At 40.8% G+C, this 19,519-nt stretch overlaps 2 protein-coding genes and 1 pseudogene across 2 annotated transcripts; all 3 read left to right on the top strand.

Annotated features, from left to right (window-relative positions):
* Positions 1-430: 430 nt before the first annotated feature.
* Positions 431-12,962, top strand: LOC144637596 (microfibril-associated glycoprotein 4-like). Its single transcript, XM_078496662.1, has 4 exons — positions 431-759; positions 11,963-12,069; positions 12,179-12,611; positions 12,728-12,962. The coding sequence occupies exons 1-4, from the start codon at positions 431-433 to the stop codon at positions 12,960-12,962; spliced, it is 1,104 nt and encodes a 367-aa protein (XP_078352788.1).
* LOC144637607 (ficolin-2 pseudogene) lies at positions 6,237-7,676 on the top strand (annotated as a pseudogene).
* Positions 12,963-16,573: 3,611 nt separating the features above from the next.
* Positions 16,574-18,951, top strand: LOC144641669 (microfibril-associated glycoprotein 4-like). The gene is made up of 4 exons (XM_078500701.1): positions 16,574-16,910; positions 17,332-17,445; positions 17,552-17,984; positions 18,104-18,951. Exons 1-4 carry the CDS (start codon positions 16,574-16,576, stop codon positions 18,336-18,338), a joined length of 1,119 nt encoding a protein of 372 aa, XP_078356827.1. The 3' UTR covers positions 18,339-18,951.
* The last annotated feature ends 568 nt before the right edge of the window (positions 18,952-19,519 follow it).

The following is a 19,519-nucleotide window of genomic DNA, read 5'->3' as shown; positions in this document are numbered from 1 at the left end:
TATCGCCACTTATTTCCGGAATTCAGGATTGAAGTTTTGTTTTAAAGGCAAGTCAATCTAGGCATCAAAGCGCGAGATAAAAAGTCAAAAAAGGCGGGCGATGTTGAGATAAATACCCGACCACTACTGTAAGCTTACTATAGCTGGTAAACTTAATTGTAAGAATTCTGTGACTGTTTCTTGAGAGCAAAGCGAAGCTTGTTTTTTATTTCCCTTCAGAGTTTCTGAGATGATCAATATTGAGCAATTTTTTTTGCAATACTTTACAATTTGCAGCCGTTAATGTTAGAGCACTAATAAACTTCAAATACTAATGAGAGCAGTTCTAAGCTCAACAAATTAACTTAACAACAAAACACCTGCTACCGTATAAGAGTTTAGTGTACTTAACAATTTTATCCTACTTCAGTTAGCTCCTTGGACGTGAAACATGCGTGTCTGGATACTATCTCTTGTCTGCACGGCTGTGTATGGTATAAGCCGTATCTCAGAGCCAAACTTGAAAGCTGTCAACTTCGCTAAAGCCATAGAAGGACATAAACTAAATGGAAGCGTGATAAAAGAAGTAGAAGTGGATTCGGAAAGTTCTTGTCAGTTTGAGTGCGTTGAGGAAGAGCGATGTCAGTCTTACAATTTTGCAACCACAAAGAACAACGATGAAAGATTCAAGTGTCAACTGAGCGACTCTGATCGATTTCATGGTCATGTCTACTTTGAGAAGGATCAAGGTTTCATTTACAGAGGACTACAGGTAAAATGCACTTTTACGTATCATTAAATATTATTTAGAACTACTCGAAGGCAGATGACTAGTCTTGAGGAGAACCCTAGGTACCTTTCTTAAATTCAATTTCCTCCTCGTTATATTGGGAATTTATCGAAAGCATGTTCTTTTTCGCCAGCGACATATGATACACTTGTCATAAAAAATTACCCCGTTGTCAGTTGCTGAGGTGTAATGTGCAAATTTGGTTTATAATGTAGGTGGCTAGAGGGATAATTAATTAGAGGGTAGATAACTGGAAGGGTAGCTTGAGGGATGAAATTTCTCATGAGAAAAAAATTAACAATTATGAACTGGAAACGAACAAGAACAAAGCACCTAATTAAACCACAACAAGGACACCAGTGTGGGAAATGGCAGCCTTTATTACAATATAAACTAACATGCAACATAATACATAATTTCTAAAGATCTTACGGATTATAAATAATTAACTGATACAAACAATAGGCCATAGTTAGCAATTCTTATCGATCATAAGTTTCAATAATCACTTACAAGGATCAACATCGGCTATAAATATCGATTTTTTTTTTCTAAGACGCGCCGAAACAACTTGATAGGTTTAGTCTCAATGTTTCAAGTTGTATTCCATTCCCATCCTAGCCATCCGCCGAAACAACTTGATCCGGGGGGGGGGGGGGTACTTGGGTAAATTTTTATTGGGTTTGTGCCGCTGGCCTAGCAGAACCCCTACCCCATTATAGTCCAGGGTCGTAACCAGGTATATTTTTTCATCGCTGATCCCAAATTTTAGCTATAAATTTTGATTCCTGATCCCCAAAAGTGGCAACATTTGTCCCTGTTCCAATTCTTCCCATCTGTTGGCTGTCCGGTCCCTGACTTGTGACCCGGGATCCCGGGCTGTGATCCCATCCCGAGGCAATTCTAGTTAATACTGTATCCGGCATCGTGTCTTGTGTTGGTCTTAAATAAAATTGTATTGTGAAATATTCTTGGTTAAGAATGTCCGGGACCCAAGTTCTATCTCTCTCTTGACCTCTCCGTAGTTGCACTTGCAGACGCAACTCTCTCGAGCGGTGACTATTTTCCCAGCATAGCCAGAATTCCGAACACGACCGAACCGCGACCCCCCCACGAAGCGTGACAATTGTGTTTGCTGTGCTCTCAGGTTTCTAAAAGAAAAATGTATAGATATCGTATTTCAGTCGATCGCTGCAAAGAACGAGGTGCTTGAATTTCACTGTTCCGATGAAAATTTATTCAGTTGTGGTAATAGTTTTGAATTGGAAGGGGTTTTGTAGCTTAGCGAAGTAAAATTCTTGCGGCTTTTTCCACTTGAAAATTTGGGTTGCCTTCTCTTGCTGAAGATTAGAATCTCCATTCCAATGCAGAACTTGAAGACCACATCCAATACTTTAAAGTTTTGTTTTCGATAATTTTTGGTTCTCTTCGAGTTGAATTGATTGCGGTTTTTGCTTTATAAAACTCCCGAAATCTCCCAAAAATTGTCCATCTTTGACAGCACACTTTAAAAATCGCTCGGATGAAACTCTTGACGAACGCGAGATGTTTTCTTCACCGTATGTGTTGTTTTCATCACAAAATCTAGCCACCATTTTGAAAAATAGTTCAAATCGGACCGGAGAAAACAGAAACGTATCAGTAGAGTTTCTACAGAGCTTATTTCAGGAAACTCTTCTTAGACAAGTGATAAATTTGCCAGATAATGTTTATTTTCTCGGCTGAGTTGGCTTGTCAGCGCCGGCGCTGGCGTAACTTGTTTTCTTGACAGCCGTAAGCCATTCAGCGCATTGGATATAATGACGTAGTCACGCCTACTATGGTTCGGAATTCTGGCTATGGGTTTGCAATGCCGTCCCAAAATTGAGAAAAAAAATGACCAGCCTAACAACCTATTATCACACTTTCATTTTCTGCTCAGAGCACCGCGAAAGAGAAATCCGTGAAAGAAAATGAAGTATGCTTGCTGACTACAAAGCAGGCACTACTTCTGCAAAGGTAGGAGAACGTTTTAGGTTTCCGCAGCCATTTTGACGACTGTAGATATTTAACAACTATTCATCGAAGTGGAGATGGCTAGTGGTGGATTAGGTAAATATCCAGCACTAGCCACCGACACTGAGGTGAATAGTTGTTTTAGCTATTCGTAAAATTCCGGTTAAAAGCCCCCCCCCCCCCGCTTGTAATCCCCCCGGTTATAGACCTATCTACCTGGAAACAAAAAAATACATCCGATTCAGATTCAGATTCAGATATAAGCCCCTCTTTCCGGATGACAGTACTGAACAGGGCTAAATGTTGCTTTATTATGCGTTTCTAACTTAAAAACGTATTACGATCAACACTCCCGTGGCTCTTTTCGAAACGTTTTTTTCATTCTGCTTATAAGCCCTCCCGGATATAAGGCCCTCCGCTTATAAGCCCACCCAAAACCGCTTACAAAGTTGTATAAGCCCAGGGCTTATAACCGGAATTCTACAGTACTCAAACAGTGAGATCATATAGCCCGAAAGGATGATTTTTGACTAGTTTATTCCTGTCAACAAGTGCAGTTTTCGCGCGCTAGTTGCTCGTAGGTAAACAGCGAAAGATATTCGGAGTTTGAGAAGCAAATCAGCGCGCGCCCAAAACGCTATCCACTGTTTGAGTATATACTAATTAACAATTATTCTTTGAAATCGAGGTGAATATTCTGCCGCTATTCACCGAGATTTCAAAGAATAATTGTTTTAGTATATACACACGAAGTGATCTCAACAACAAGCGATCTCAAAGTTTTCAGAAGGAAACCATTTAAAGTCGATTTATTTGACCTCTCAATTCATGCGTGGAAAACGTACATATAAGCGGCACTAACCGACATGCGCGAAACAGTTTACAGAATCTTCAAACATGGCAAATCTAGTTAATCTTTGATAAAATCCTCGTCACAATCTAGCAAAATGGTCCTTTAACACCACAAACCTGCAATCTGATCAAAAACCTGCTTGCAAAACATTTTGACCGTTGAATCAAAGCTTTTGAAGTTCACTTGAATTGAAAATTGAAAGAGCAGTTGGCGAAGGATCCACCTGAAAGTTTGGATTATAAGCTTCTGCAGAACTGTGGTGAAAACTGGATGTTTTCTTGCACAAAGACTTTTTCCTGAATATTTGTGGAGGATCTTGGTTGAATAACACTTGATGTTGCTGCCGATAAATCTGCGGTATTCATTTCTGTCGATGCCGGGCGAAGAGAGACTTCACGGTAAGCAATTGTTTATCGTTTTAGTACTCGAGTTGTGTGGACATTGTGCTGCAAATTGCGAAATATGAAGTCTTCTCTTACTTTGAAAACCATCAGGCCAGATTTCTTAGCCTTTTTTTGTCTTTTCTGGTTCAGCATCTTCTTGTATTCTTAGTATTTGCGATTCAGAAACGCCGGCGAAACGCGAGTTTACGCCGGCCATTTTGTTTCAGTTTGGATCAAGCATTATTCACTCCGTAGGGAGTGAATAATGCTCATTAGCCGAGATAGCGAACCAATCAGATTGCTTGAAACACCAGATCACTGAGTGTGTATATACTATATAAAATGTACTTGAAGGCACAAAATTCAATGACAAAAGACGCCTATCAATTAAAAAATTGAATGACGTTTAAAGACCGTATACTTATGCATCAGTCAATTGAAACCCCGGCCCCCCGACCCCCGGGACTTACCGGGGAATTTAACATTTACCAAGTGTTAAAACCCGGCTTTTTACCCCGCCATAGGGGCCAAGACGTCTGTTAAAAGCCCCGCATGCATAGCGGGGGAATACGAACCAAATAAAGAACCAACTCAAGAGCGACTTTCAGCAAAAAACAGTCAAAAATCTTGATTTCTTTCGTTGCGGAAGTTGAAAAATCTATTTCTTTCACAGCTTTTCATCATATATAGTTTTAAGATAGGAAAGAAACCCGATGTAGTTTGTTTCCACAAAAAGCCTTTTACTTTGAGAAAAAAATAACAAAATCGTTTTTCGTAGTCAGAGTCACAAATTTGCCAAATTTCAAACCCGAAATACGCTATTATGAACACACCTGTCGGAAGAACGTATTTCAGCTTTTATTGTCCATCAACTTCAGCCGGTAGCACAGAAACAAGTTTTGCGACAGATTTTAAAACTTTATTGAGAAGATTGACTGCTTAAACAGCCTAAAAAGCCTCTCTTCTATAAACTCTCCTCCTAAAATTTTTTAAGACGAATGCTCGAGTCTCTCTTTCCAATATTTAACCATTCACTAATCGCCGTCCTCTATCTTCGGCCAAACTAGAAAGCGATAAAGTTTGGTCCGGAATAAGAGAAAAAAAATATTTATTTGAATTACCCTACGGTACGACTGGTCTAAAATGCGTGTGTGTAGAATTGAGGAAAAATCCTTCTCGCCCATAAAAAACCTATGACACGTTCAATGATGCTTCGTGTCATCACCAGGCGTCACAAACCTTTATCAAGGGAATGGAAGACTTTAGAAGATTCCCCATAAATAACATTTCGAGGCAAACATTATCCTTTTTTACTCCGGCTCGTCCCCCTTCAGGTGATCGCGTGTTGTTAAATCACCCTCCACGCCCCGTCTACTGACGTTGTGTTAAATCCACCGCCCACCGGGGCCAACGCGCCGTTAAAAGTGCGTTAAATCCCCGCTTTGACGCGTTAAATCCCCGCCAAGTCCCGGGGGTCGGGGGGCCGGGGTTTCAATTGACTGATGCATTAAAACCAGAAATTCGGAATTTATTTCAAGTACAGTCAGCCTTTAGCGGCCGACTATTAAGCGGCCCCCTCCATTAGCAGCCACTATCCAAAATCCCGATTTATTTGTCACTGAACTGCTGTATTTGATACCTCTATTCAACGGCCACCTCTATTAGGCGGCTGCGGCCACCTTTTTGCTGTCGCAAGTATATTATTTATATGGGCTTTTACCTCCATTAAGCGGCCAGCAAATAATCGTTTCAAGCGAAAGGGTGTCAGATGATACATATCGTCCGAGAAATATCTTGAGCTAAATTTTTTTACATACTAACTGTTGATGCAAAAAGGCTTTAGAAACTTGTCAACGATGTTTTGCATATTTTTCTGTACATTTTCAACCAGAAAATACTGTACATTTCAACTACGTTACCCTTTGTGTTAGAGCTAGAACTATGCATAGGCTGGAAATACACTTGATGTTTTGTAACAATGAATTTTGGATCTATCTTCATATATGCTCACTTTGTAAAGCATTTTGCTAAATATAGTCATTAAAATCATGTTTACTGCCTTCCTTCCGATTTAATGTACCTCTTAGCGGCCACTTTTCAAAGTCCCGAGGGTGGCCGCTTAAGAGGTCGGACTGTATTCCAAATTTTGGCATTTTCGGGAAAGAAACATATTTAAATTAAACAAATCTTTTAAAATTCATAATTCAAAAGACTTTTTTTCATTTTAGAATGCCCCAGAAACTGTCATGATCATTAAAGAAGGCTCCACAACTGACGGTGTCTATTTGGTTTCCTGACAAATAAGAACCCATTCAAGTGCTGTGTGACATGACAACTGAGGGCGGTGGTTGGACAACTTTTCAAAGGCGTATGGATGGATCCGTGGACTTCTTTCTCGACTGGGCATCTTACAAAAAAGGTTTTGGAAATCCGAATGGGGAGTTCTGGCTCGGAAATGATAATCTTCACCGCCTGACCGCGTCTGCTAACATGATGCTTCGTTTCGATATGGAAGATAACGAAGGTGACCGAAGATATGCCGAGTACACGACCTTTTCCGTGGCCGACGAGAGTGATAACTATCGGGTAACGATCGGCGGATACCGAGGCACGGCGGGAGACTCGCTGGTATCTCTCTATCAACCCATCAAGTATGTTATAAGCATTTTGTTTCACAATAATTTGCAGTGTACATTACAGCGGATTCAGGTTGTGCGTTTAACGGTCTGAGTTGTCGTGTTCGTTGTCACGGTTGATTGATTGCGTTTCGAGGCAAAATGTTAACGTTGCTACGTGGGAATGACAAAGCACGTTGTCACTTGTCCAGCGACTGTTACTATAAGGAGTATTTGTGTCTTTGGCCATTATGGCGATTGAAATCAAGATAGAATACTCCAACTATTCTACAAAAAGAATAACTCCAGTATTTTTCACAACCCGCTTTTTCCTAGACAGAACGGTGTCATTTTGCCTCGCAACGTAATCAATCAATTGACAACAAAAGCGACAACTGAGAACGTTAAACGCTCAACCTGAATCTAATCAGTGAATATTTAGCAGTTATTGGACGAGGCTTGGATACGGCGGATAACACTCACCGAGATTTGCATCATTCTTCATTTCGTACGAAAATGGAATTCAATAATTGTTTTATTATTCACTCAAAATATTTCCAGAGCTCTAACGAAGAAATTTATTTTGAATGAATGAGAATTGCAGAATCACCAAGAAACGATGGAGCTAGACTGAGTCGCGTGGTAGCTCTCGTAAGCTTGTTATTCTACTGGTCCGTTCTTGTGTTGCAGTGACTATTGGTTCGGGCATGGTTATTATGGTTCGGGGGATGGAGACATTGTCTCTGTTATTTTTTATTGTTCTCTCTATGGGCAGCGAGCCATTCATGTAGCAGCACCTACACCCCTTAATAGATTTACTTTTTCCTCATTTTTGCCCTTTTAGTAAAAGGGAGTTCTCGACTAAAGACAGAGACAATGACGGCAGTGTAACCAACTGCGCTTTGGGTTATAAAGGAGGCTGGTGGTATAGAGCATGTCATGATGCTAATCCCAATGGTCTGTATCAAGGGGGAGGAACAGGAGAAGGAATCACATGGTTGCCATTTAGAGGCCAAGATTATTCCTTAAAATACATGGAGATCAAAGTTCGACCAATTTAACACTTTCGGTACTGAGTGTTTTAGTATACAGCTTTTTCAATTATTGAACGTTGTCAGACCCAAGCCAAAAGCTTAAATACAAGACTGAATGGTGGTCTGGGTAACATGACTGGAATTTTGCATACTGTTCTAAAGGAAATGTACAAGTTTGTATTTTTGCACGTGAAGAATTTTTGAATTTGTTGAGTTTAGAAAGGTCTTCTAAAACTGAGTGAGACATAAAGTACTTTGTTTTAACATGTCTGCAGAAGAAGAATAAGTGCAAATTGCGGTCTTGTCTTTAAGCTTTGGTCGAACAACGTTAATTAAATATAGCTGTAATGTAAAGCTCTGGACCTCGTAGATAGCTTTCTAAAGCAAAGCTGACCCAACTATTGAATCCAAATCATGCAAAAAAGGGCCAATGGTCCTTGTACCACCTTTTAAGACAGTTTTTTTGTATAATTAGCTTACGTATTGCTTAGTACTTTATTATGAAAACAAGAACTTCCTTGTTCAAAGAAAGCGATGACCCGCACAACAGTAGCCTGCGTGGCCGGCGGTCACGCAGGCTAGCACAACAGAGTGCCTTTTGGGAAACCACGTTTATTGCAGAGCTAATGTTTACGACCTTTTAAATTGTCGTTTAAAAATTTAATTCTTGAGAAAGGTTTAAAGTTTTCCAAAAGACCTGAAACTATTGTAAAAGGGTCTTATAAGAAAAATGGAATATTAAACGATTTTAGAACTATGCGTGTTAGGCCATTGTAAGGTACTGTATCAGTAATTTAGATATCAAAATATTCGGATAATTTAATATCACTGTTGAAACCCACCTTTGTTTAACAAGCTGATTTTATTGAAATCCACACTCAGACATATTAATAACAAGTTATCAGTATTCGCCTAAACCACAACAAGGACACAAGTTTGGGATCTGGCAGCCTTTATTACAATATAAACTAACATGTAACATAATACATAATTTCTAAAGATCTTACTGATCATAAATAATTAACTGATAAAAACAATAGCCCAAACCCAAGTGTGATGGTGTATATAGTGAGTTAGATGGTGTGTGAATGTGTAAGAATGGATTTGCAAAGCATATTAGCTGAGCGAAGTCTTACAGTGAGTGAAATAGTGAGGTAAATGAGTATCGTGTCGGAACGCCAGTCCCCAAGGGCTTTAATAAGTTCTAGTGAAACCCCTGATTGATATGCAAAGGATGCCCCACCCCGACGAAATGAGTGCGTATGACTGACGGTTGATGCCCATGCGTGTGAGGTGGTCCCGTAGTTTACAAATGAACATCTTATATGTGAAAAGGTGAGGTTTAGTGGATAAATGATTGTCAACCCAGGTGAAGGCTTGACTATTAGCTGCAGTTGAATCAGTGAAATGAAAGGCATGTAGAACAGCTGTGGTAGGGTATAGCTTGCTCCCGGGGATACAGGGGAGGGGAATATCAACCACCCTTTCCCTGAACTGAAGGGTTTTGCTCCATCTAATGGTTACGAGTAAACCCCAGGGGAAAAACTTAAAATCGCTTTTGGTGAGCTGTTTAGATGGGTCGAATTTCTGAGACGACATAGGTAGCAGATGGGATTTACGAAACAATCCGTAAAACGCCACCAGGCATATTGCCCAAAATGAGGAGTCAAAACTTTTTGTAAAATTGAGAGTGGAATGCAGACGCAAGAGCAGAGAGGGGGGTAATGGGCAGTTTTTGGTTTGGAGGCATACCTATGGCGTGCTTAATACCCGTAAGCAATGATTTTAGTGGGCAGTTATCAAGGAGGGGATTAGGCAAACCAAATTCTTTCTGTAAAATGCCAATGATATTTATATAACTGCTGATAGATGAGGGCTTGAGGGATCTGGCTAAGAAAGCAGCGTAGTGCAGAAGGTGCGCCGGGTGAACTGGAACTGGAGTGTAACCCATGTAGTAGCAGAAGCGGAGATACGTGTTGCGGTGGGTTCGGTAGGTAGCTTTTGTTGATTTGGCAAAGAGCTGTGACCTGTATTGCCGAATCTCGTGGTTAAGTTGTGCCGCGAGGATCGGGTCTCGAGGATCTGCAAGAAATGAAGTGACGACCGTGAATAGACGTATGTCTAGTCAATTGGACTGTGTTTGCGACGGCTGTCGTAAAATTATCGCAAAGAAAAGAGTAAAAACTAATTAAACCTTTCGGTTCGTGCATGCGCGAAATGGAATCAGCGAGCATATTTTTGGCGCCTTGCAAGTAAACCGCAGTAATATGAAAGTTATAAAAAGCCGATAGCCAGAAAAGCGCGCGTAATTCTTGCATAATAATAGCGCTAGCAGTAGTTCCTTTGTTTATTATCTGCACAGCTGCCTGGTTATCATTGTAAATAATTACGCGTTGGTTCGACAATAATCTGCACCACCGTTTAGCCGCAACACGATTGCCAAGGTTTCTTTGTGCTTAATGTGTAGATTCTGCCAGCTCGGGCTGTCCAGCGCAAAATTGTGGTAAAACCAGTCTCCTCTGAAATAACCTCCGGCTGCTATAGGGCATGCGTCTGTAGCGACATCTATGGTAGGTAAGTCCTCGAGAAACAGGCGTGTGCCGTTAAAAACTGTGAGGAATTGAACGGAACAATCGATGTCATCGCGAAAGGACTGGTCGAGCCTGTACTTCCCAGATGGGCTGAGCGCATTCATGGTGTCAAGGATTCTCCGCAGAAACGTACGGCCGCCATAAACCACGCGACAAGCCCAATTTAGTTTGCCAGCTAAACGTTGCAGTTGTACGTTTTTTGGTTGCCCGCTGTTTGTTAACTCGATAACTTGTTCTAGCAGCTCGGCTAACTTGTCATCTGGCAAGGTCATAGTGCAAGCAGTGGTGTCGAGCTGAACGCCAAGAAATGTTAAACGCTAAGTGGGAGTGCCGAGTTTATGATCGCTTATGGAGAAACCAAGGTCAAGAAGAAGCTGAAAGAGTGTGTCATATGCGAGCTGACACTGTTTCCGAGTATCACCAATGATTAAGAAATCGTCGAGGTAAACAATGATGTCGGTGAAACCCCGCCTGACCATCATACGACGTACGGATTGCGTAAGGCGGTGGAAAATTTCCGGGGAGCTTTTTGCCCCGAAAGGTAGGCGAGTATCATAGAAGTAGGTAAAGTGCTTGTCCCCAGAAAATTGCCATTTGCAGCCAGTTGCTTGAAAGTTGTCTCGGTGGATCGGAACCGAACGATATGCGTGTCGAAGATCATTTTTGGCCATGTAATAATTAGGTTTGAGTAATTTGACGGCATCATCAAGTGTTTGGAATTTAAACGAATCAGTAGAAATGTAGTCGTTGACAGCCTGTCCGTGAGGCCTGGAGCAATCATGAATGAGACGAATTTTGGACGAATTTGGCTTAGGAATAGCTCCTAAAGCGCTAATAATACGCGGTTTAACAGCCGATATAACGTAATTGCCCTGCGCAGTCTCGTCGCGGATGGTCTGTTCGACCTAAGGTCTACTGACAGGATTTGTAGTAGGCTCGATTTCCAGCCGCTTTTTCGGGAAAATGAGCCCGCGGTCATTCTCTTGGGGAGGAATAGCCTGCGTAGCAGGCGTCTGTGTAGTTTTTAGCGCGCGTGGCCCTCTCGCGCCTTTCGCGTTTCTCCCATACGCGCGCTAGAAACTAACGACGCCTGCCACGATTTTTTCGTCCCGTGGCCCTCTCGCGCCTTTCGCGTTTCTCCCATACGCGCGCTAGAAACTAACGACGCCTGCCACGATTTTTTCCTCCCGTGGCCCTCTCGCCCCTTTCGCGTTTCTCCCATACGCGCGCTAGAAACTAACGACGCCTGCCACGCAGGCTAGGATAGGAACGAAGACCGGACCCGAGAATACGGCGGAAATCGAGCCTAGATTTGTAGCCGACTTGTAATTATCCATGTCAACATTCAAAAAGCTAGTGCCAGTTTCAATTAGTTTAAAGCCACTGCATACGTCATTGCAAAGAAAAGCCTTATCCTCATCGTTGTTGAGTTCCGAATGCCAAAGGTCGCGATTGAGAGTAGTTTTTCCCATAGGGAGTCAACAACCCGTTTGTGTGATTTGGGGGCCATCTAATTTGTGGGAATACCCCGGGTGCGCTAAACCACATGCTTTCCCCGCCACTTTCCGGTTACACACGTGCGCGAAATTGCAGTCTTGTAATGTACAGCCCTTTTGCCCGTAAAGTTACGACAAATAACCCTGCCCTCTGATGTGAATGCGGCAAACACGGTTAATATATTAATATATATTAATATATAAATATATATTCTCAATGTTCCTATGAGACGGACAGCTCTCCCTGTGGAGACAAAGGCATCTGCATTCGCAACAACCAAGATGACAGCGTACGATGCAAGTGTAACGTTGGATACACAGGAAAACCTTGCAGTAAGTTTATAGTCATAAATATCACTACAGCTCTTTTTTAAATTACAGAGAATCGATTCCAAACATATTTTATTTTTAATGTTTTATCTCTCTTTTTATCGACCAACAGAGTACATTGAGACCTGCGCCCAACTCCTTCAAGATGATTTCATCGCATCCACTGGCGTATACACCATCAACCCAGATGGCGGCAAACCAATACAAGTGTTTTGTGACATGACCACGGACGGTGGAGGTTGGACCGTTTTTCAGAAGCGTTTGGACGGTTCTGTTGACTTCTATCTTGGTTGGGAATCTTACAAAAACGGGTTTGGAGTTTTGAACGGCGAGTTCTGGCTTGGAAACGACAATCTTCACCGTTTGACAGCTTCTGATGACGTCATGCTAAGAGTTGACCTGGAAGACTTTGATGGAGACATCAGATACGCTGAGTACACGACTTTTAAGGTGGCAGACGAGGGAGATAAGTGCCGGCTTTTGATTGGAGGATACAGTGGCAGGGCTGGTGACTCGATGGGCATGTCAATTTCCCAACCAGCAAAGTAAGTAAGAAAGTGATTTTAATATTTTATCAAGATAAAAACTCGCAATAATTTTTTCTGATAAAATGCATTTCGCCAAAATTAATTGCCTAAATACATATTTTATTAATTTCTAGCAATATGCAGTTTTCTACAAAAGATAAGGACAATGACATGTATGGTGATCACTGCGCCCAAAAGTTTAAAGGAGCCTGGTGGTACAGCGGTTGTCACCAATCCAATCTCAACGGATTGTATCTTAATGGGTCACATTCGTCCTTTGCCGATGGAATCAACTGGGTCACCTTCAGAGGACATTACTACTCACTGAAACGCGCTGAGATGAAAGTGAAGCCCAAGTCTATGCAGTAACCAGCCTGTAAATGTAGAAGGATTTCACATGATCTGAAATTATGCTTTGTACAGCAACACTTAGCGTGTGTAGTGAATTTGATGCTGCTCGTGGCAGCAGATAACTGACTTATTATTAAATTAATTACTTCTTAGTTGGAATACTTTTGAGTACATAACTGTCTTCAGTAAATTAATCCTAATATTCGTGTGTCCATAATGGCAAAATACTGAGAGTGTATTTTATAGCACCGTGGACGTGCTGAGCAAACTATTAACTAAATCTTGTAGGAAGGCTTCGAAAAGGGATGGAGAAAGATTGTTTTGGGGGATGAAAAAAGTGCTAGTTTTGCAAATCGCTGTGACCGTGAAGGACGTTTGCCAAACCACGAATCGACGTAAACTTGCCACTGCAAACTCATATGTATTTGTTTAATTTAATTTCTTTTCTTTTCTCTTCTTTCCTTTCCTTTCGTTTTGTTGTGTTTTGTTTTTAAAAATTCCAGGTTATTAACTGACATTGCGATGAGTAACAAATGTAGAATATAACAAACCAGTAAAATAGAATTGCATTCTATTGGTATTGCTCTAAAAAACCTTTTTTATCAACTAAAATCGATTTTGTACACTACAGCGCGATAAGTGACGACGGTAAAAGTTACCTAAATGGGCTGTCCTCATTCTTCAGTTGTGGTTTATGAGGAACAGCGGCGTCTGCTCAAAATATCTGGCAAAAATATTTTAGTCAGTTCTCGCTTTTGAAGCGCGTTGGTTTAAAGCAGCCAGAACAGATTTAGCTACATATGCTTTAATTTTTAATCTGAACAGTGTAGCCATTTTCTTAAAAAACCTAAATTCAAATCAATTTTCATAAAAAAAAACCGTTAAGACGTATTTGTTTCCCAGAATCTCCGGGAGTTCTATCAGCAAACCAACGTCAACACCACCTTATTATTTATGACCTGAGCACCTGCGTTTTTATTGAAATTGAGTGAGTGTAGTAACGTCTCATGATATCTAATTATAAGCTCCCACGCCTTCAAAATGGCGGGAAAAATGACGGCACTAGAACAATTCGACAAAACAAACTCATGGACAAGTATTGCTGTGGCGGTGACTCGATGGCCGAGTGGTCTTTATTATTGGACTATACGCTTGTCCGGTCAAAAAACAGTCAAAATTGGCGACATTTACTCTTTATTTATTTTCTCAGAAGATATTTACATCTGAGAAGAAAGACATACCTCTTTCGAAAAGTTATGAAACAGGCTTTTAGGAAAAAAAAACACTTTTGTTCGAAACATCCCATAATATTTTTGAATATATTTATCTAATTAGCATAAATCAGCATAAAGTGACTAAAAATTTTGGACAAAAGGCAACAAGCTTCTCAAATGTTTAAGGTTACAAGAAAAAGTTGAACGCTAAAATGTTCCTTGTTATATTGGCAACATATTCAGCAATTCTGGCTGAAAAAGAATAAATATAGAATTTATTACAATTTATCTAAGCTTCACGAATAATCTAATTTGCATAAATTAGCATATATTTTTCGGCCAAGTAGCGTCCCGGATTTTCGAATATTTTTGTCCCAAAAACCCTTTTCCTCAAAATATAACGATCTCCTTATACTCATAGATAAATTTATACATCCATTCCAAGCACCAGGCGAGGTTTCGAACGCAGAAAGCAAATATTTCAGTGCATTTCAGACCAAATGCGTTCGTTACTACCGTATCGTACCAAGTACACACTCTTACCTCAATTTCGATTCAATCCTCGCTTGTATTTCGCAGTTGACGATCAAAATCAATAGAAATCCCATTAGTACTGCCTTCTTTCTCTTTAAACAATCTCATGTTAATTTGGGTCTGTAGTCAGTTCCATATTAATTGGTGGAAATTTTCGAACTTCCTCGATAAGAAGTGCTTCTACATCTAAATATTTTCCCATCTTTACGTCGATGGCGATTTAAAACAATATGGCGTCCACATGGTAAGTTGTGTCATGTGACAAAATGCAAAAGTATCATTAGCTAAGGGTGCGTTTCTTTGGGAAACCAGGATCATTGTCTCGTCACCGGATCTTTGCCCCCAGCGGTCCGAACGGATTTTTGCCGCCCCCGTCCTCGCACGCTTCCACTTTCGTGTGTTCCTGCTTATGCATCTCTCCCACACGTCGAGTGTCTTCTTGTGTCGCACTGTGGCGGGAGCATCTGGGCGGTGTTGCGTGATCGTGCATTCCCGCTTCGTCCTCCGTGGCACACGTGGCTGTTCTCCCTCCCTGTCTCTCCTCTGGCTCTCCTTTTCGTTTTGCTTTTGTCGTCCGCCTCTTTCCGTTGGCGTGTTCGAGCGACCTGTTTTTCCGCGCCCGGCGGTCTTTTCGTCCTTTCCCAAGCGCACGGATCTCCTTCCATTCAGTTATCTTGTTCCACTCGGTGGATTCTTCTTCCGTTCCTTCGGTGGTGCGCTCCGTTGATCGTCCGGATTGGCCCCGCACCCTAAATCGCTGCGTAACCACAAACAGCCGCGAAAATAGTTGATATCAGTTCAACTTTTTCGAAAACCCTTACGATCGCTGTGTAACGTACGTAAATACCTAGAAAAAAACGTGGCGTTGGAAATTGGACAACGTAAAGTCAGCGCACGTAAACATAAAATTTCAGTCTTACGTACGTTTAAAATTTTTACGTTCGTTGACTTGCGTGAAGAAAAAAGGACAGTGGAAATCTACCTTTAGGCTCGTCCCCCCTTGGCTTCACCCCGAGGAACGTGAGGGTCTCGGGAAAACAAAACTCACTGTTTCCGTTGGGGCCAGTCATTTAAGTGCTTAATCTAAACATCTCCCTCAGGCCTGACTAAACGAAACCGGTTGATATACCCCAAAGCGTACCAGAAAGTTGCGATAAAATACTTTTTACTTCAGTTAATTGAAATCGCTGGAAATCGGGAGGGTGCACAAGGCTTATGATTTTCTTATAGAGAATTTGGGTTCGGTTATGGACGAAGAACCTAATCCTTTCTCATTAGTTGTAAAGAGATAATTATTTTGTGCCGATGTGCATGTTTTACAAAATATTAAACAACCACGATTATTGCAGTTTTGTTTTGACAACAAAACTGTCTTTCTTAATAATTAATAAGTTCTTAAATATTTACTTTTGCAGCTCAGCTCACTTGATAAAATTTTATCGGCTCTTTTTTTCGGAATTCAGGGTTGAAATTTTTTTGAAGGCAAGTCAATCTAGGCATCAAAACGCGAGATGAAACGTTTTTTGGGTGTTTTTTAAAAAGCCGATGTTGGGATAATTACCCGACCACTTGTGAATATTTACTGTAAGGTTACTATAGCTGGTAAACTTGTAAGAATTCTGTAACTGTTTCTTGAAGCAGAGTAAAGCCAAGCTTGTTTTTTCTTTCCTTCAGCCTTTCTGAGATCAATATTCAGGATTTTTTTTGAAATACTTCACGATTTGCAGCCGTTAATGTTAGAGCACTAATGAACTTCAAATATTAATGGGCAAGTTCTAAGCTCAATTAACTTAACAACAAAACACCTGCTACCGTATAAGAGGTTCAGTTAGTGTACTTAACAATTTTATCCCACTTCATGTAACTCTGTGAACGTTAAACATGCGTCTCTGGATACTATCTCTTGTCTGCACGGCTGTATATGGTATAAGCCGTATCTCGGGGCCAAACTTAAAAGCTGTCAACTTCGCTCAAGCCATAGAAGGACACAAGCTTAATGGAAGCGTGATAAAAGAAGTAGAAGTGGATTCGGAAAGTTCTTGTCAGTTTGAGTGCGTTGAGGAAGAGCGATGTCAGTCTTACAATTTTGCCACCACAAAGAACAACGATGAAAGATTCAAATGTCAACTGAGCGACTCTGATCGATTTCACGGTCATGTTTACTTCGAGAAGGATCAAGGTTTCATTTACAAAGGACTACAGGTAAAATGCACTTTAAGTATCATTTAATTTTATTTAAATCTACTCGAGGCAGATGACTAGTCTTGAGGACACCCTATGTCTTTTCAAACCCTCCTCTATTTGGGATTCGAGCATTCTTTTTTCCCAGCAAAATTGATCACTTCATGACTTACCTCGTGTCACTGCTAGGTGTAATGTGCAATTTGGCTTATATGTAGGTGGCTGGGGATAATTAATAGGGGGTTGTGAACTAAAGAGGTAGATAACTGGAGGGATAGTTGAGGGATGATATTTCTCTGAAATTAAATAATATGAATTGGAAAGAACAAGAATAAAGCACGAAAATGCGATGGCTAGAACGACAGAATTCACTGACATGTATTTGAGCAAACGTTCGATAACATCACAGGAAAATCTCATTTAGAAAACAAAACTAACATGTTTATATCTATTCTCAGGTGCCTGTGAGACGGACAGCTCTCCCTGTGGTGACAAAGGCGTCTGCATTCCTAACTACCAAGATGACAGCGTACGATGCAAGTGTGACGTTGGATATAAAGGAAAGCCTTGTAGTAAGTTTAGAGTCATAAATATCACTACAGCTCTTTTTTAAATACAGAGAATCGATTTCAAAATATTTTATCTTTAAGTTTTTTCTCTCTTTTTATCGACCAACAGAGTCCATTGAAACTTGTGCCCAACTCCTTCAAGATGATTTCATCGCATCCACTGGCGTGTACACTATCAACCCAGATGGCGGCAAACCAATACAAGTGTTCTGTGACATGACCACGGACGGTGGAGGTTGGACGGTCTTTCAGAAGCGTGTGGACGGCTCTGTTGACTTCTATCTTGGATGGGAATCCTATAAAAACGGGTTTGGAGATCTAAACGGCGAGTTCTGGCTTGGAAACGACAATCTTCATCGTTTGACAGCTGCTGATGACGTCATGCTGAGAGTTGACCTGGAAGACTTTGATGGGAACATCACATACGCTAAGTACACGACTTTTAAGCTGGCAGACGAGGGAGATAAGTACCGGCTTTTGATTGGAGGATACAGTGGCACGGCTGGTGACTCGATGGGCATGTCAATTTCCCAACCAGCAAAGTACGTTAGAAATTGATTTTAATATTTTATCAATATAACAACTCGCAATATTGTTTTCTGATAAAATGCTTTTCGACAAATTACCTGCCGTGAATCTATATTTTTTTTTACTTTTCTAGCAATATGCAGTTTTCTACAAAAGATAACGAAAATGACCTATGGAGTGACCACTGTGCTCGGGTGTTTAAAGGAGCCTGGTGGTACAGCGAATGTCACAACTCCAATCTCAACGGATTGTATCTTAATGGATCACATTCGTCCTTTGCCGATGGAATCAACTGGATCACCTTCAGAGGACAGTACTACTCACTAAAACGCGCTGAGATGAAAGTGAAGCCCAAGTCTCTGCAGTGATCAGCCGGATTTCACATGCTGTGACGTTATGCTTTGTAGAGCAACACTTAGCCTGTGTAGTTCATTTGATTCTGCTCGTGGCAGCAGAAAACTGACTTATAATTAAACTTTTTACCTCTTAGCTTGAATACTTTTGAATACAAAAATGTCTTCAGCAAATTAATCCTAATATCCATGTGTACATAATGGCAGAAAACTGAGAGTGTAATTTATGGCACCATGGACATACTGAGCAAACTATTAACTGAATCTTGTAGGGAAGGCTTCGAAAAGGAATGGAGAAAGATTGTTCTGGGGGGTGATGAAAAGTGCTAGTTTTGCAAATCGTTGCTGACCGTGAAGGACTTTTGCCACACCACGAATCGACGGTGCGAGCTTGCCACTGCAAATTCTTACGTATTTGTTTAACTCAGTTTCTTTCTTTTCTTTCCTTTCCTTTCGTTTTATTTTGTTTTGTCAGTTTGCTTTCAAAAACTCCAGGTTATTAACTGACATTGCGATGAGTAACAACTGTAGAATGAAACCAGTGAAATAGAATAGCATTCTATTCGTATCGCTCTAGATAGCTCTGTTATCAATTAAAATCAACTTTGTACACTTCTACGCAATAAGTGACGACGATAAAAGTAGCCTTAATGAGTTGTCCTCATTCTTCAGTAGTTGTTTATGAGGAAATAAAAGATAGTAATGGCGCCATTTTCAAGCGGCGTCTGCTCAAAATATCCGGCAAAAATACTTAAGTCAGATCTCGCTTTTGAAACACGTTGGTTTAAAGCAGCCAGAACAGATTTAACTATGCTTTAGTTTTTAATCTGAACAGTGTAGCCATTTTCTTAAAAAACCTGAATTTAAATCAATTTTCATGAAAAACGGTTAAGACGTATTTGTTTCCCAGAATCTCCGGGAGTTCTATCAGCAGACCAACGTCAACGCATTGCCTTATTTATGACATAAACCCTGCGTTTTTATTGAAATTTGGTGCGTCTGCGAGTGAGCCTAGTGACGTCTCATGCTATCTAAGCACCCCACGCTTTCAAAATGGCGGGAAAAATGACGGACCCATATTTGTCCATTTTTACTGAGATTTTTCGGCACTAGAACAATTTGATAAAACAAACACATAGACAACTATTGCAGTGGCGGTGACTCGATGGCCGAGTGGCCTTTATTATTGGACTAAA

This window comes from Oculina patagonica, chromosome 2 (genome assembly GCF_052425735.1).
Source record: "Oculina patagonica isolate OP01 chromosome 2, crgOcupat, whole genome shotgun sequence".
NCBI lineage: Eukaryota > Metazoa > Cnidaria > Anthozoa > Scleractinia > Oculinidae > Oculina > Oculina patagonica.
The sequence above is the reverse complement of the archived record's forward strand: the minus strand, read 5'-3'. Positions and strand labels throughout refer to the sequence as shown.

Coding starts and splice junctions, on each gene's coding strand:
- LOC144637596 (XM_078496662.1), top strand. CDS start 431: ATGCGTGTCTGGATACTATCTCTTGTCTGCACGGCTGTGTATGGTATA. Junction 760..11,962: donor AGAGGACTACAGGTAAAATG/CACTTTTACGTA, acceptor TCAATGTTCCTA/TGAGACGGACAGCTCTCCCT. Junction 12,612..12,727: donor TCAATTTCCCAACCAGCAAA/GTAAGTAAGAAA, acceptor ATTAATTTCTAG/CAATATGCAGTTTTCTACAA.
- LOC144641669 (XM_078500701.1), top strand. CDS start 16,574: ATGCGTCTCTGGATACTATCTCTTGTCTGCACGGCTGTATATGGTATA. Junction 17,446..17,551: donor ATATAAAGGAAAGCCTTGTA/GTAAGTTTAGAG, acceptor ATCGACCAACAG/AGTCCATTGAAACTTGTGCC. Junction 17,985..18,103: donor TCAATTTCCCAACCAGCAAA/GTACGTTAGAAA, acceptor TTACTTTTCTAG/CAATATGCAGTTTTCTACAA.